At 37.0% G+C, this 17,616-nt stretch overlaps 4 protein-coding genes across 19 annotated transcripts in view; all 4 read left to right on the top strand.

Moving 5' to 3' along the window:
• Window positions 1-850: 850 nt before the first annotated feature.
• On the top strand, window positions 851-2,491 carry LOC137490401 (zinc finger BED domain-containing protein 5-like). The gene has a single exon (XM_068219288.1). The coding sequence runs from the start codon at window positions 851-853 to the stop codon at window positions 2,489-2,491; it is 1,641 nt and encodes a 546-aa protein (XP_068075389.1).
• Window positions 2,492-8,630: 6,139 nt separating this feature from the next.
• or41a3 (odorant receptor, family 41, subfamily A, member 3) lies at window positions 8,631-9,596 on the top strand. Its single transcript, NM_001128569.1, has one exon. It carries the CDS (start codon window positions 8,631-8,633, stop codon window positions 9,594-9,596), a length of 966 nt encoding a protein of 321 aa, NP_001122041.1.
• Window positions 9,597-11,826: 2,230 nt separating this feature from the next.
• On the top strand, window positions 11,827-13,908 carry coa4 (cytochrome c oxidase assembly factor 4 homolog). Its single transcript, NM_001200036.1, has 2 exons — window positions 11,827-11,905; window positions 13,480-13,908. Exon 2 carries the CDS (start codon window positions 13,481-13,483, stop codon window positions 13,733-13,735), a length of 255 nt encoding a protein of 84 aa, NP_001186965.1. The 5' UTR covers window positions 11,827-11,905; window position 13,480; the 3' UTR covers window positions 13,736-13,908.
• A 1,168-nt stretch (window positions 13,909-15,076) lies between these two features.
• or30bv1 (odorant receptor, family 30, subfamily BV, member 1) overlaps window positions 15,077-17,616 on the top strand; it is a 190,265-nt gene continuing 187,725 nt past the window's right edge. For 5 of the 16 annotated variants that reach the window (XR_012385996.1, XR_012385995.1, XM_073914216.1 and 2 more), the window contains exons 1-3: window positions 15,100-15,148; window positions 16,499-16,556; window positions 17,483-17,523. The gene's annotated coding sequence lies outside the window, so the exon portion shown is untranslated. Of the gene's footprint in view, window positions 15,306-16,498; window positions 16,562-17,482; window positions 17,524-17,616 lie in introns of all 16 variants that reach the window. The other 11 variants (XM_073914219.1, XM_073914222.1, XM_073914220.1 and 8 more) reach the window with 5 other exon arrangements.

Genomic DNA, 17,616 nt, shown 5'->3' on the forward strand with positions numbered 1-17,616 from the left:
ACTGGTATGCCTTTATTTGCATCATTTCGTCATAAGCACAACTTTGTATTTTCTATCATGCAACATCTCTGTGTGCTTCAGAAGGTGTAAAATGTCACATCATGCATCTATAGTTTTTGTTCTCTCTCTCTCAAAGTTCATAAATAATATATCAATGATTAAAGAATGTGAATATTTACAGCGCAATATTCTCTATCTACAAAATGGGAAGGAATTGTCATTATTTATTATTATACAAAGAAATAAAAGACTTAATTTGTAATAACTACATTGTTTTTAATGTATCTACTTTGTTTGTCATGGAAGTCGGTAGCTTTTTGTCTACAAAGTGTACAGATGGTGTTATATTTGCATCTATCTACTGCAGGGGTTTTCAAACTGGGGTCCGCGGACCCCCAGTGGGCCGCGAGAGGGCGCTAGGGGGTCCGCGAAAACTTGGCAGAAACAAAACATATTATTTTTTTAAATAATATAAAAAAAATATTTCCAATTCTAAAATTATTAATGACTAAATTAATAATCTATATTTAGTTTTAGTATTTATATAAGTTTATTATTAATTGCAATGAGTTTATCCCGAAATCCTTTGCGCTCTTTAACATTTTGCATAACGTAACGTTACAGTTGAATGGAGCAATTAGCGGCTGTGCAGTAGCTACAGATGATGGAAAGATTTTTAAAGAACCCCGCTCCTGCAAGCAACTTATGCAAATCTGACTTGGCGAATGCTAAGGCAAAAAGCAGAAAATATGACAAATCTTACATTGCGTTTGGTTTTACCTGTACTTTAAAGCAGGGAGTCGATAGACCCCAGTGTGTTCTTTGTCAAGAGATTCTCTCCAATGAATGCATGAAACCATCCAAGGTCAAACGTCATCTACAGCAAAAACATCCCAATGAGGCAGAAAAATCGACAGACTATTTCAAACATCAGGAGATGTGTTTGGCCCGGCAGGCCAGTCTTTTTCGGCAGCAAGCATCAGTCCCTGAGAGGTGTTTAAAAGCGTCATATTTGGCATCACTTCACATCGCGCGTGCTAAGAAGCCGCACACAGTAGGCGAAGCATTGCTATTATCAGCTACCAAAGACATCGTCAAAGAGTTATTTGGAGAGGAAGCGGCACGGAAGATAGATTGTGTGCCTTTGTCAGATAACACAGTAGGCAGACGCATAAGTGAGATGGCCGATGATATTTCGTCACAACTTTTAGAACAGCTGCAAGCCAGTGAATACTTTTCACTGCAGTTGGACGAAAGTACTGATATAGCAAATCAAGCGCAGCTAATGGTCTACGTGCGTTTTCTCGGTAAGGACACATTTATTGAGGAACTTCTCTTCTGTAAACCCCTTGAAGGCAGAACCACAGGTCAGGACATATGTAATATGATGGATCAGTTCATGACGGACAATTCTGTAGACTGGTCTCGGTGTATTGGAGTGTGTACTGACGGTGCTGCCGCTATGACCGGGAAGCACAGCGGCGTCGTGACTCTGATCAAAGAGAAAGCTCCCAACGTCGTTGGCACACACTGCATGCTTCACCGTGAGGCTCTCGTGGCCAAGCGCATTGAAGATGACTTGCATCAAGTGTTGAAGGATGTAATAAGAACTGTGAACTATGTAAAATCGCGCCCATTGAAACACAGACTCTTCCGTTTACTCTGCAAAGAAATGGGTGCAGATTACGAGGGTTTGCTGCTCCACTCAGAGGTGCGCTGGCTTTCCCGCGGCGCCGTGTTAAGTCGCGTGTACGCGCTACGCAAAGAGCTGAGAGAGTTTCTCTCCGATGAAAACCTAGAACTTGCCAAATGTTTTAAAGATGACACTTGGATACTGAAGTTGTCATGCATGGCAGATTTTTTCCAGCATCTTAGTTTCCTCAATCAGAGCATGCAAGGGCACAATGTTCACATACTGAACGCACAAGACAAGGTGCGTGCATTCACGCAAAAATTGTCACTGTGGGAAAGCAAACTGGAAGAAGGAGTAACAGAAATGTTTCCTCTCTACAACCAGGAGCGCATCTCCACCACTGCAGACAACATAACACCCATAATTCAGTCTCACCTGTCACATCTTCAGGGCTATTTTAAACAGTATTTCCCTGATTTGAACAATAACCACCTTGACTTTGTCAGGGACCCGTTTGCACCAGGGGTTGGCACTTATCTGGATCTGGCAGCCAAGGAGCAACTGATTGACTTGTCAAATGATGGTGGGAGAAAAACAAGGTTCCCATCTCTTCCTCTATCAGAGTTTTGGATGTCTGTGAGAGAGGACTACCCTATGTTGTCAGAGAAGGCAATAAAATGTCTTTTACCTTTTGCCACAACTTATTTGTGTGAAGCTGGATTTTCAGCACTAAAAGTACTTCAGTCAAAGCACAGAGCCCGTCTGGAGGTTGAAAGTGACATGCGTCTGGCTCTCACTAAAATGAAGCCACGTTATGACAAACTATGTAGAAGCCATCAAGCTCATCCGTCCCATTAGGAGTTTTGAATCAGTGAATGATTCAAACTGGTTTGATTGTGTTTGTAATGCAAATGCTGTTCTTCAGGTTTAACTTGTCACATTATAATGCTGTGAAAGAAGGTTCCTTTTTCACTTAATGAAAATATAGCAGCAATTAAGCAGTGCCTTAATTACAAAAGGTACCCAGTTCCATGTAAATATGTTGCAGTTTTCCATAAATACAAGACAGGGGAAAAAACTACAGAAATTACAAATGTCTAGGTTTAACTTTTGATCTACCGTTGCCTTATTTTGAAAAGCTATCTTGTTCAGTTAATGTAAATATTTTGTTGTTGTTTTTTTTATTTTATGAAATATAAAATTTCGACAATCATTCTGGCTATAGTGAGTTGCCAACTAATAAATAGTTTAAGAACAATACCATTTTGCATGCCTGTGAAATATGAATTATAATGTCTTTTTGTTGTACAGAATTTTAGTTTACGTATTTATACTTTCCGTAATAATACGTAAATTTCTTTAAACCTTAGGCAAAGGGGTCCCCTGCAAATAATCATCATATTTGGGGGTCCCTGAGATTAAAAAGTTTGAAAACCCCTGATCTACTGTTCTTTAGCTGTCTGAAACATATTGGCAACATAAAATTTTACTGTTACACAGTAAACAGCAGAGAGTATTATTGCAGCTAAACTTTAGTTTTATTATTGAAATCAAACTAGCAAGGATCGACAGCAGCAAATTCAATGAAGATAGACGAATTACCATGTTTGTAAATGTTTAGGATGTGCGTGCGGCGAAGTGGCAGAAACAAAACTGGAGCGCTAGCAATTACAACGAGGAAATGACATCTGATGCACTACAGAGTTTGTTGTTGTCTTAGAAATAATATATATTGATTACATATTATATATATATTATTTGCTTTCAGCATATTATAACAGCTTGTCACCCAGTGATAAGCACAGTGATTCAGCAAGATTACCGTTAAAGTAAGCAGTGTTCGTCTGACAGGTCCATTTGCGATAGCACCCTCCCAACAGATATTGGATAAGACGAAATGGCCAAGCATCCAGTCCCAAATATACAATCTCAAGTGTTTTAACAAGAGAGAAGTTAAAGGCCTACAAGTGGATGTCTACAATGTTGTTCTGTGTGGTCATGTGCAAGAAATAATGTTCCATGATTACCAGATTTAAAATTATGTAGTGCTAAAAACCGAGGTTCTGCCAAACCAAAGACAAGGAAAGAAGACGGAACTGTAGAAGGCCTGAATTAATCATCAACAAGCAAAACGACTGCTTTTTGATAGCAAACTACACCTGTACAGCAGGGTATGTGAACTTACACATAAAGGTAAAGTTGGTATTATATTCGCACATTCGGACGTTCTCCTTAATAATAGAATTTCATAAAAGTTATGTATAATTTCATAAAATTATATGCAAACTCTAAATAGCTAAATCATACTAGCAGCCAATGACTATCAAAGTACAACATTGTTCACAGTCAAATAAACAGTGTTAATGTTGTTTTCAAGTCACACTTGCAGGTTATTTCAGACCGGATATTCAAAGTGCTGTGGTAAACAATATAGGGAGTGTGTCACAAGTGGTCACTGAATGAATGTGTGAATATAAAACCAACTTGACCTTAATTTTAGCCAAAGACGTCTGCAGTCTGCATTAAAGCAGTGTGATGTATGGTAAAAGTTACGTTTTCTATTTTTGGACTTTTGAATTTGGCATCCTACTGCACAACACGACATGTTAACTATTGCAACCGGTCTCTTTTTGCAACTGGGAACCCGTGTGACTTCATGTGGGATGTAGGTTGGTAATTTGTCTATATGAAGATGGTCAAAAAACAAGGAAAATTCAGGGCTGACACAACCAAAAATGAACATGTCAGGGCAAAAGGCAGGCTAATATTTTTCTAAACAGGTTGTAAGAATGTTTTATTTTTTTCTGATAAGACTGAATTCAGGAGTAGGGGTGAGTGGGGATGGTTGCAGCATGGGACAGTTGCAACAACACTTATTCCTCCATTCAGGAAATAGAGTGAAGATATTCATACTACATATTCTTATTTAGGCCCTTCTTCAATCTAAAATAAATCAGCCATATGTGACCATTGCTTCAGTATAAAACACATTTTGAGGTTAAAAAAATAAATAAATTATTAATTAATAAATAAAAAAAAGTTTTTTTATTATGTTCAGAAATGTTTTCATACTGTCTAATTTGTTTTTATGAAATATCATTATTTTGCATATTTTAAATAACTTTTTCTTGGATTAAAACAAGTATATATATCTTAAACCTATTGTCTCTACCTAGCATAGAAAGTTTAATCATGGCTGACAGAGTTGGGACAGTTGCAATATTTAACCATAACTCATTTACATTTAGTCTGTTTACCAAAACAAATAACAATAAAATCCAACCTGATGTGTTAAGTTTTTTTTTTTTTTTTTTTTTTTTTTGATTATTTCATTTTAATGAATGATACAACTGTCTTGTTGCAACTGTCCCCATGCTTGGAGTCAGTTGCACCATTTGACTTTGTCTGTTCAAGTTTAAATTCTGCATATTTCATACATATCATATGCACACATAATATGACAATGTGGCTGGGTGTCTGATAGATGTGGGTTTATTATTTTAAAATTTAGTCTTTGAAAAACTGAAGTGCAAAAAGTGTTGCAACTGTCCCCACTCTTCCCTATTTACAAAAGCAGGCTTTATGATAATTAAAAAATAATAATTCTACAAACCAAGATATTAAGAGCAATAGTGAACCCCCTTGTCTCCTCCACTACCCCTCCACTAAACACATTATACATTAATTGCATTATTTCGTCATTAAAAAGACTTGCACTAAAAGTCCATTCAGAATGTTTAACCGAATTAATGATTATTGAATGATTATGAATATTTAAAGATTATTTACCCAGACAGTTTGCTCATTGGCAAAACATTTTCCCCCTAATGGTAGCCCTGCAGCCCTCAATTAGGCCCTAAAAAGCCCTCACACTGACCCTAATACTCTAAAAGAGACTACAAATTATCTATATAAATATAAAAAATAATACAAATTAACATACAATAAAAATAACAATTAGGTACTGTACCTCTTTGGAAATTATGTTTTGGTGTGCTAAAGTATACATAGGAAAAGCTCAATCTTCCCCTGAGGTCTTTCAAAAAGTTGGCAGATGGACTGAATGGTAAGCAGAGCTTGGGAAACGATAGTCTTTTGCTGATACACAAAACCTAAATTAAACACAATGGTAAAATAAAATGAGTCTAAAGTTAATTCAACTTTATTATCAGACATCTCTGGAGAAACATCACTCCAACAACAGACCGCATCCATTCATTCGTGGTAGAAAGCCTCCAAATCCAGAATTTAAGACTCATTTTATTTTACCATTGTGTTTAAGTGAAGTTTAATTTTAAACTAATTTCGAGAGGAGCATGTGCTCATGATTGACCCAGCTGGTCCACATTAGCTATTCATGATCCTCCAATCAAAGGACCCCAAATCACTATATATATCCTCATTTCCTTTCTACTACTATCTTCGTCTGGAAGAAACCCCCCTCCTCCCCTTCTTCCTCCTTCATCCAGAATGGGCGGCACGGTGGACCAGTGACTAGCACTGTTGCCTCACAGCAAGAATACCAATGGTGTTGGGTCCTTGCTAAGCCATCTGGTATTTCTGTGTGGAGTTTGCATGTTCTCCCCGTGTCTGCGTGGGTTTCCCCCGGTTTCCTCCCACCATCCAAATGTGCTCTATATTATAGATAAAATAAGCCTAAACCTTTTTTATAATGTCTTACTCTCAGGAAGTTCGCCTTGGCCTCAGCAGCGGGGGAGTTTGAGATAGACCTGAACTCAATCTCCACTCGCCCTGCAAAAAGGGGGGGAGCCCTGGGCTCGAGGATCCCTTGAGCTCAGGGCTCTCTCCCGGGACAGCAGGTTTAGGTTTTGTGGTGTGACTGTAGACTCGACGCGCCTGATCACTGTTAAGCTATTGTCACACTAGAGTTTGTGCTGCGAAAAGGGGCGGGATTAACCAAGATGATTAGACATTTAAAAAAGCCAGCGATTGCTCTATATTTTACATTTTTGTCCAGAGAGGTCATGTTTTCATCCTCGATTGGTCTCACGCAGTCTAGTGATGCGATTTCGCAGGTCAGAGTTCAGCAAGCTTGAACTTTGCACCGCAGCAACCTGCGAAACTTAACGCATGACCCTTCGTTTCTGATCTGACGCATTCTCTGTGCCTATGAATGGAAGACTATGGGAGGAAAAGCCCAGTGTGACCGCAGCTTACCCTGATGAAGGCAGATTCTTGCCGAAACACGTAGTTATTTTGTTTTTTTAAGATTTAGCCATGTGAATAAAGGCTTTTTAAAGGGCCATGACACCCCCCACTTTCGGTCAAAGTCTACTTCAGAATTTTTTCAAAAGATGCATGATTAATGGGCGTGGAGCTCCGCGAGCATCGGGCAGGAGTGGGCGTGGCCTGGGGAGAAGGGGAGCGAATAACTGTTGTTGACAGTTAGCTCTCACAAACTGAGACACAAACCGTGAGGAGACGAATGTGTTTATAATTCACAAAGTTAAAATGCAAAGAAATAAACAGTAATTTAATTCTCTTCTACATTTGTTATTCGTAATTACATATACACATAACCACAATTTATATCATTATAAAGATAAGTGTGTTCATGTAAACACTATAAATGAGGATTCTCCCTCGATCCCCGGGTCTAAATTATAGATCTTGAATGCAGACTCAGTGCAGCAGGTCTCCTGACGTGCCTATTTTAACCATTAGCCCTGCTGGTAATATAGAGGATTTAGGCAAACACAGCAGCACGGTGATGTGTCTGAATGTGAACGAACTCCTGATGAAAGACAGCGTCCGCCATTCTCCAATTATCGCACTGCTCCCCCGACAAAAATGCTTGCAGCACACACACAGCTTTGATGGATGATCGGCCCTGACAGGATCGTGGGGAAAAACCATGCAACAAACCCCGTGGATTATGGAAACAAACACATACGAGCCTTCATGAACGGCTATGTGCCGTTGGTCTGTGTCTCACAGCTTGCTTGAAACTGGCAGGTCTGTCTCGTCTTCGGAAAGCACGTGCTCTCATGAATAATTAAGCAGCCAGCTCTTCTCATAGGATAAGAAAACTCTGCTATGAATAATAATGAGAAACCGACGCGTCATCATTGCACTTGCAGTACTGCGCTACGTCGCCGATTTTGATCCCGCCCCAAAAATCATTTTAAACCCGGAAGCTGAAATTAGCTGACAAAAGCTCAAAATTATCCAGTTTTCCCCACAATTAAAGCTGACAGGTGCTAACATTGTCTTAACTGATGCTCAACACACACACATCTGTTAATATATAAAAAAAAAAGTTCTCCAGGGTGTCCTGAACCTTTAAGTTTTCCACATTTTTCGAGTGCCTTGGACTGATTCCTGTTGTTGTTTTAATGAATCCCTTACCCAAAGAGCACCGACCAAAATTTGAGTTACCCCTAAGCGCTTTTCGTTTGTTTTTCTGGACTATTGTTTTAAATATGTTTGAGCTTTTCTCGTTTCATTTTGTTGTTACAGCAGTTTCTGTCTAATGTGATCTTGCGTTTAGGAGATTTCGTTGCTGTACAATATTCTCACCAACTCAAAAAACAAAATGACTAATTAGTGACACCTACAGTAAGATAATTAGCATCACTATTAATAACCTGACAATGGTGTAGCTAAACATGCTAATGAATGTCTTTTCTCTGAAGACTATTAGATGTTGGTGCTTTTTTCCTGTCTAATGACTCCTCTGGAGGAAAAAGTGGACAATAAATTGCCCATAGGTTCTCTGTTTAACACCCAGGATTCACAGCGACCCCAGAATGTGAAGCAGAGACGAAAACTGCAGCGAAGACAACAGTGTGGTTTGTTTTCATTCAGTGTATGTATGACTACAGCAATCATTGTAACAAGTGTATCTTTCATTGTTATTTTTCTTGTTGCATCCTGTAATGAAGGCCTGTGTGATCATTTGTAAAGCACAAGCTGTCATGTGTGTTTTGTAGCAGCGAAGGCACACCTCAGCGAAGGCCTTAAAGGATATAAAGCAATGCAAAACATCAACAGCTCCATCATACAGCCTGCAGGATTTTACATTGTCGCATTGAGTTCAGTGCCTTACAGTAATGTCTATGTCATGTTCCTCACCGTGCTGTATGTGATCACAGTCATATGCAATGTCTTTCTGATGTCCATTATTGTCTATGATCAGCGTCTGCATGTGCCAAAGTTCATGGCTGTTGGTAATCTGGCTGTGGTTGATCTTATTCTCAGCACTTCTCTGGTGCCTGGCATGATTAAGATTTACATCGTTCTTGACAATTTTATGCCGTTCAAGCTGTGTCTTGTGCAAATGTACACTTACTATACGTTTTTAGAGCTAGAGACACTTTCCCTGTGTATTCTCTCTTATGACCGGTTCATTGCCATCTGCTTTCCTTTAAGACACGAATCCATAAACACAAACACCAGAATGACTTATATTATCTGTGTAAGCTGGTTCCTTTCTTTTAGTATATCACTATACGGCACTTTATCCATCCCAGCTCTCTCATTCTGTGGCTCTCTCCAGGTCAACAGCTATTTTTGTGATTACGCTCCTGTTTTAAGAGTTGCTTGCAGCAACACGACATCTCAGTGGAACTTTGCCACTATATTATCTATACTCTTTTTGGCTGTACCTTTGTGTTTTATTTTCCTGACATATATGTTTATTCTGTATGCTGTATTCAGAATGAATAACAATCAGCGCCGGTTTAAGGCTCTGGCCACATGCACTGAGCACCTCATTTTAGTGTCTCTATACTTTTTTCCTATTGCGATTATCTTCAGCCTTGGATTTTTTGGAGTCATTATAAACCCGAGTGTAAGAACAGTGTGTTTGTCTTTGTCATCTGTTCTCCCACCCTGCGCAAATCCCGTTATCTACTCACTGAAAACTAAGGAGATTCGAAGCAAGATTGTTTCTTTATTAAACCTGAGATTGTCTGTTCATCCTCTTAAAAATGTACATTAATGTAAAGCGCGACAGTGACTCAAGTGTAAATTGTGTGGGATTATTTATTGTTATCTTTCTGCTTCTGTTATTTTGTGGTTATTTTAAATTGGATTGTTTCAGTAATACTGCATCTATTTTAATTCACAATTCTGCTTTGATGTTAACTTGTAAAACTGAGTGTACTTTTCTGGTCACGTTACAAGATTTCATTAGAAAGGTTAGTTAAGGTATTTACTAACATGAACTAATCATGAACAATACTTGTACAGCATTTATTCATATTAAAATGCATGCTTGTTAACATTAGTTAATGCACTGTGAAGTGAACAATGAACACTTGTATTTTCATTAACTAACATAGTACTGTAATAAATGTATTATTCATCGTTTATTCATGTACATAAATGCATTAATTAACTAATACAACCTTACTGTAAAGTGTTTCCCCTTTTCTGTTGGTTGAACTTTCACAATTTTGGTAATAAAGAACACAACCCAAAGTTTCCGCAGTTCATTTTGTAGGTTTTTAAAATATATATTGTAACTAATTTTGTGGGATTCTCACTTCTTGGCAAGGCAAGTTTATTTATGTTGCACATTTCATACACAATGGTAATGCAAAGTGCTTTACATAAACATCAATAAAATCAACATCAATAAAATCATTTTATTTTAATTATTAAAACTGATAAAACAGATTAAAACGTGTTAAAATGAGTTATAAAAGAGTGGAAAAAAAGAAAAACATAATAGTGAGATCTGTGGGACGCAGCACAGTGCTCATTCAGTTAAGGCACAGCTAAGCAGATGAGTTGATTTTAATGTGCCTAATGTTGGAACACATCTGCTATTCTGCTATCATCATTTCTGGAAGCTGATTCCTGCAAGAGGAGGTGCAGTAGCTGAAGGCGGATTCACCCTGCCTGGAATAAAGTCTTAGAATTTCTAATTTATTTGATCCTAATGATATGAGTGATTTGTTGGGTTTGTATTCAGTCATATTTGTGATATTTTGAGGTCATCGGCCATTTAGTGATTTATAGAGAAGTAGTGATACTTTAAAATCTATTCTGAACTGGGAGCCAGTGTGAAGACCGAAGGATATGGTTTGATGTGCTCTGATTTCCTGGTTCTGGTCAGAATCCTGGCCGCAGCATTCTGGATGAGCTGCAACTGTCTTGACTGTCTTTTTGGGAAGACCAGTGAGGAGGCCGTTACAGTAATCCACCCTGCTGCTGATTAAAGCATGAACAAGTTTCTCTAAGTCTTCACTGGAAACAAAGCATCTGATTCTTGCAGTGTTTTTGAGATGATCGAATGCTGATTTACTAACTCCTTAGACATGACTACTGAAATTCATATCTGGCTCCAGAGTCACACCAAGACTCTTGACCTTTTTTTTTTGTTGTTTGATACTTAAAGCCAAGGTACGCATTCACCTTGAGACCCTCATCTCTGTTCGCAAATGCAATGACTTCAGTTTTTTCTTTGTTTAACTGAAGAAAGTTTTGGCACATCCAACTGTTCATTTCATCAATGCACCGGCAGAGGGTGCCAATGAGGCTGAAATCATTAGATAGTAAGGCTAAGTAGATCTGAGTGTCATCAGCATAGCTGTGGTAGGAGAATTGTTCTCTCTGAGCCAAATAATGCATGTGTAAACAACCTTATTTTTTTCTGTGCTTACCCACCACAAAGACATGTGGTGTATGAATTGGGTAAGCTAAAATTGACCGTATGTGTGTGTGTGCATGAGAGTGTATGGATGTTTCCAAGTGATGGGTTGCAGCTGAAAGGGCATACGCTGCGTAAAAAGCATATGCTGGATAAGTTGGCGGTTCATTCTGCTGTGGCGACCCCAGATTAATAAAGGGACTTAGCCATCAAGAAAACGAACAAATGAACAAATGATTAAATGAATGAATGACATGGACTCATCTAATACGAATTCAGCAGCTCAGCAGTCTGTGAACAGTCTGTTTTTCTCCTTTTTATGCTGAGCCATATTAGTTTAGAAAATTAATGCAAGTAAGAGTCTCAGTCAACAACAAATAAGAAACTTACTAGAAAGTAGATGGACTTTATTCATTAAACGAGTCATGGCCATATCAAATCAACAAGCTTTTGATCATTGCAATTGTGTGACACAACACTGGCATCTTGTGGCTGACATTTGTAACTACATCTTTCTTAATGTTGCTTGGGTTGATAAATTTACTCGGACCTTTAAAAATGTAACACATTTCCTGTTCATGATGTGAAATGTGTCCGGACGGCTAGTTATAAGAGCTTGAAGAAAGCTCGTGACATCTTCAGAAATAGCAAAGGCAAGTTTGTTTAATTAATTATTACACATTTTACAGTTTTGTTGCACAGACTGGTGAAAAAATATCTAATCCGCTTTTTACTGCCTGAAGACTCACTCGTTTGCACTTTCAGTTCAGTATCAGCTTCCATTTAAGTTGACATATATTCAACATTTATTTCAAACAACAATTTTATGCTACTGATAATCTTATCTTTCATTTTTTGAGTGCATGCTGTATTCATCCTTAAATATAAAAGTGTCAATAACAAAATAGCCACCAGTGGACAGGTTTAATAAATTACAGCTAATAGATTTGAACATTTTTGTGACTCATGTGGTTAATGTAACATATGTGAACTGTCCTTGTTTTTTTTTTCAACATAAACTACAAAATATAATGTATTAAAAAATAAAAATAGCAATATAAAAAAATCTTATATGCCAAATATGTGATTTGCATATATGTCATTCATTCATTCATTTTCTTTTCGGCTTAGTTTCTTTATTAATCCGGGGTTGCTACAGTGGAATGAACCGCCAACTTATCCAGCACGTTTTTACGCAGCGGATGCCCTTCCAGCCGCAACACATGTCTGGGAAACTTCCACATATACTCATTCACACTTATACACTACGGACAATTTAGCCTACCCAATTTACCTGTACCACATGTCTTTGGACTGTGGGGGAAACCAGAGCACCGGAGGAACCCCCTGCAAACTTAGGGAGAACATGGAATATATGGAATAATTAGCGTAGCTGCTGTTCATAGTGTATATAAACAAGATGTAGAATTCTGTGTGGAGCACATACATGTATCATACTGCTAAGTGATGCACTGAGTGTATGCTTTACTAAACAGATAGGTCTTTAATCTAGTTTTGAACTGAGAGAGTGTGTCTTAGCCTTGGACATTATCAGGAAGGCTATTCCAGAGTTTAGGAGCCATAAAGGAGAGAGTGTGTCTTAGCCTTGGACATTATCAGGAAGGCTATTCCAGAGTTTAGGAGCCATAAAGGAGAAGGCTCGACCTCCTTTACTCGACTTTGCTATTCTAGGTAATACCAGAAGCCCTGAGTTTTGAGATCTTAAAGAGCGAGCTGGATTGTAGCGAGACAGAAGGTTGGTTAGATAAACAGAGCTAGATTATTCAGAGCTTTATAGGTAAGAAGCAATATTTTAGATTCAATACGAAACTTAACAGGCAGCCAGTGTAAGGAGGATAAAATTGGGGTGATGGTGCTTGTGACGTCAAATGCACACACACAAACACAGTGTATTTACAGTGTTTCATTTATTAATTTTCCTTCAGCTTAGTCCCTTTATTCATCTGGAATGAACCGACAACTTTTCCAGCTTATATTTTACACAGCGGATGCCCTTTCAGTGGCAACCCAGTATTGGGAAACATCCATACATATACACTACAGCCAATTTAGTTTATTCAATTCACCTATGGCACATGTCTTTGGAAACCGAAGCACCTGAAGGAAACCCACACCAACATGGGGAGAACATGCAAACACCGCACAGTGTTTTTTGTTTTGTATTGTGAAACACACTTTTTTTTTTTTTACTTTTTTTTTCTGACAGGATGGCATCTGCTCCTCCTTCATCGCCACACAACCGCAGCAGGAGTGAAGATGAGGAAGATCCAGTGGACACGATGATCTCCAAGACGGGCTGTGCTGAGCTGCACTACACACTGCTGGACTGTATGGCTGAGCATCAGGATTGGAGAAAGTGTCAGACTGAGGTTCTGAAGTTTAAGGAGTGCATGAGCGCCTACCAGAACACTCGCAAAGAGCAGCTGCTGAAGCAAAAGACTTCAGCCACAGAGTCTGTCTGACACACAGGCCTCCCAGTCAGTGTATTATTGTAATAAAATGTTCATCTCAATTTCCGAACAAAATGAAGTGTCAGGAATTTCTCTCACTAAATAAAACAAAACAAAACTTTTTTTTGTTGTCAATAAACAAATGACTTTTATTTTCATATGCTGGATATTAAACCTTAATCTTTTAAAGATGTGTATATTAGTCTTTTTTTCACAATGGCATAATGGAGTATATGCACACTGACCTAATTTCTGTCAGTCAGATCTGATCGTCATCCCATACAAAATTGCTGCGTTTAAGTATTTTAAGTGTTATCTGATTTCTTTAAAAAAACAACGATCTTCGCTGCCTGGCTGAGATGCTACATAAATTGGGTATCAGACCAAAGAAGAATTGCAGCATTTAATTATATTTTTCCTTGCCATGACTTTTAAATATTAAAACTAATTTTACCCCAGATTTTCTGCTCTAGTTTGCTGCTAATGACGGTGCCTGGTCTTTCGTCTCTTTTTACGTTTAAACAACCAAATGAATGCTTAAGTCTATTTAACGGATTGTATTTAAATTGCATTACAACACCGATGCTGTAAAAGGAACCTTATGAAATTGAAAATCGTCACATAAAGCTATTGCTGGAAGTTCATCTTTGTTGAACATGTTGCTATTTTGCACATTATTATTTTGTTTTTAAATAAAAACTGAATTTATTTTTGTTAAAGAATCACTTTCTTTTATTGAAGGGTGCTTTAAACCACTTTCTGCTTTCCTCAATGCAGATCCCTATATCTGTGATAATTGCACATAGTATACTATATTTCCAATAAAATATTTGCAATTGTTTTGTGTGTGTGTGTGTGTGTGTATATATATATATATATATATATATATATATATATATATATATATATATATATATATATATATATATATATATATATATATATATATATATTATTCAAGTTTTGGCCAATTTACATGATCATTTTGACCAGCACACATGAAGGCTTCTTTAATCGATTCATAGATTAACTGTGTTTTTATTTTCTTAAACAGGTTTAAATCAATCGTTTAGGGAAAACAACAAGTAAAATTGATTTGTGGTTGTTTTTGTGAGGTTAATTGGTCACAATCAGGTAACAATCTATCCAGAAAACAATAGTATGTCTAAATTTTACAAAAGCTTGTGCTATTTATTTAATATTTTTAGAAATTCAACGTTAAATAAAAAAAAAAATAGACAAAAGGGAAATTTACTGTGCAGCACTCTGTGAATAAAAAATAAATAAATGAATAAAGGCACTTTTTAGGCTACCTATTACAAGGTGATCTGAGATGGCCAATCAACTTAAAGTAGGCGGAGTTTACATATTTCAGCGGGAAGCCTGCGTCCATTTCACGTTAGAAAGGGGAGAGGTAAGACTCAAGTACGTAAACTGTCATGATTTTTACTGGAGTTTTGTAAAAATAATAATGATTATTACTTACTCAAGGAATATGAAGTTATCATATTGTCGTCATATTTTATCGTTCTAATCGAAAGTGTGCATTTATAAGGACTAAAACGAGCGTTTTCAAAGAAGAGTGAGTGTGTCAGCATATTTTACAATATTTCTTAGTGAATAGTTAAAAAATAATGCATATAAATAGATATAACATTACCTTCACGTTTCAATTTCTTTATATTTTGTGAAACAACTGATACTCCAGTGTTCAAGACATTACTACTTCAAAGGACTTGCCAAGTCTAAAATACGAGCTAACATCATGTTAAGGCCTTCTAACAAATGATACCGCTAACATCAGTGATGTGTATAAATACATCAGTTCACAATGGGCATTTTTAGGACACTGTGAATATCAAGTTGTTTTATTTTTTATATATTTTTTTACTACTGTGGTTTCTGTTAAATGAGGTATAAGTGCCCTGTAATGATAGGCCTGTCAAAAGAGGCCTACACCTCCCGCCTCCATTTTCAAGCGGATTGAAGAAAAAAAGAAGCAAAAATGTCTCCCAAAGTAATTTATAAATGGGTAAATTATTCCCCAAAATATTTGTCTTTATATATATACAGTACTATAAATCTCAAAGTCCCTAACCAACCAATTGAATCAAAGAAGACAGAGCTTTACTGTTTACTGTTTTTTTTGTACACTGATTCATGAGCCCATTTTATAAGTAAAAGTGTGTAACTAGTTCTTGCTGATTATTTCACAATGTTTGTTTTTCAGGATCAGGCTACGGTTCATTTGCAGTATATTAGGTATTAATATTATGGTCAGACAATGTAGTTAGCATTATCAAAGTGACATATTTGGCATTAATGAAACATAATGCCAAATATGTCATTATATTATTTAACATACTTTTGCTATAAAATTCAATCCACAATCAGAATCCTAAAACAATTTGTAATTGCTTTATCACCATGTTTTCTAAAGTGTATGCTAGTTTTTGCTATATTTCATTATTTACACATTAATTTAAAATGGCAGAATTGGAGTCATGCTTCAATTTTGAACCACACCAATCAATGACCAAAGTTGGAAAATCAGCCACCAGACTTGCAGATAAGCGCATGTTAAATTGAGAATCTATTACTGTTATGTTGTATGTCAGTAAAGCAATACACTTATTCTGGGTCTTCATGGCCATACCAATTGGCAAAAGTTGCTAAACATTAGCTTTTGAGCAGAATCAGAAATTTGAATGTTTAAATATAGTTTAACTTGACATTTAAAAACTGTTAATGCATTTTTTTGTTTGTTTTTTTTAGCTGATGACCACTAGTTGTGATGTTGGTGGATAACCAGGAGGTGTTTGCAGTCAGTCAGGTAAAGTAAGTAATTAATTTATTTTGAGTTCATTAATCAGTTTATTATAAAACATAAAAGTTATACAACAGAAAGTCTAATGTGAAATAAATTAAAGTCTAAAGCATACATTTTTTTTGGTTTTCCTTTATTTTACTCAAACATGCACTTTATAGGGATTGTTCACGGAAAGCTGAAAATTGCCATCATTTACTCAGCCTTTGCTTGATCCAAACCTGTTAAACTTTATTTGTTGTTGAACAAAAAAGGTGGTATTTTAGAAGAAAGCTGAAATCCTGTAACTAGTGATTTTCATTTCATGTTTGTTTTTCTACAATATAAGTTAATGGTTACAGATTTTCATTCATTCATTTTCCTTCAGCTTAGTCCCTTTATTCATCAGGGGTCACTACAGCGGAATGAAGCGCCACCTTATCAACCATATGTTTTAAGCAACAGATGCCCTTCCCGCTGCAACCCAGTACTTGGAAACGTCCATACACACTCTTTCACACACATACTTTATGAACAGTTTAGTTTATTCAATTCACCTTTAGTGGATGTATTTGAACTGTGGGGGAAACTAGAGCTTCTGGAGGAAACCTACGCCAACACGGGGAGAACATGCAAACTCCACACAGAAATGCCAAATGACCCAGCCGGGACTCAAACCAGCGACTTTCTTGCTGTGAGGCGACAGTGCTAACCACTGAGCCACCTTGTCGCCCTGAAGGTTTTCAGCTTTTTTCAAAATATCTTCTTTAGTGTTCAACAGAATGAAGAAAGTCAGAAAGGTTTGGCACCACCTGAGGGTTAGTATATAGTGAATACATTTAAATCTTTAAGTGAACTATCACTTCAAGTAATTTTGCTAAGCTCAGTAGGTTTGTAGGTTTTTGTATGGTTTTAAAAAATGCATAATTAGATGTTTGGTTCTTTTATCACAGCTTGCCAGCGATTTCAGTTGAAGGAAAAGTTGAACAAGAAGGTAAGTAATTTTTTATTAATTTTTTTTTCAGGATGATCAAAATCTTTAGTTTAGTTTGACATTTACTTTGTATTTTTTGTTTACAACATATGG

This window comes from Danio rerio, chromosome 10, assembly GCF_049306965.1.
Source record: "Danio rerio strain Tuebingen ecotype United States chromosome 10, GRCz12tu, whole genome shotgun sequence".
Classification (NCBI taxonomy): domain Eukaryota; kingdom Metazoa; phylum Chordata; class Actinopteri; order Cypriniformes; family Danionidae; genus Danio; species Danio rerio.

What these genes read in the sequence shown, in the direction of transcription:
- LOC137490401 (XM_068219288.1), top strand. Translation starts at nt 851, where the DNA reads ATGAAACCATCCAAGGTCAAACGTCATCTACAGCAAAAACATCCCAAT.
- or41a3 (NM_001128569.1), top strand. Translation starts at nt 8,631, where the DNA reads ATGCAAAACATCAACAGCTCCATCATACAGCCTGCAGGATTTTACATT.
- coa4 (NM_001200036.1), top strand. Translation starts at nt 13,481, where the DNA reads ATGGCATCTGCTCCTCCTTCATCGCCACACAACCGCAGCAGGAGTGAA.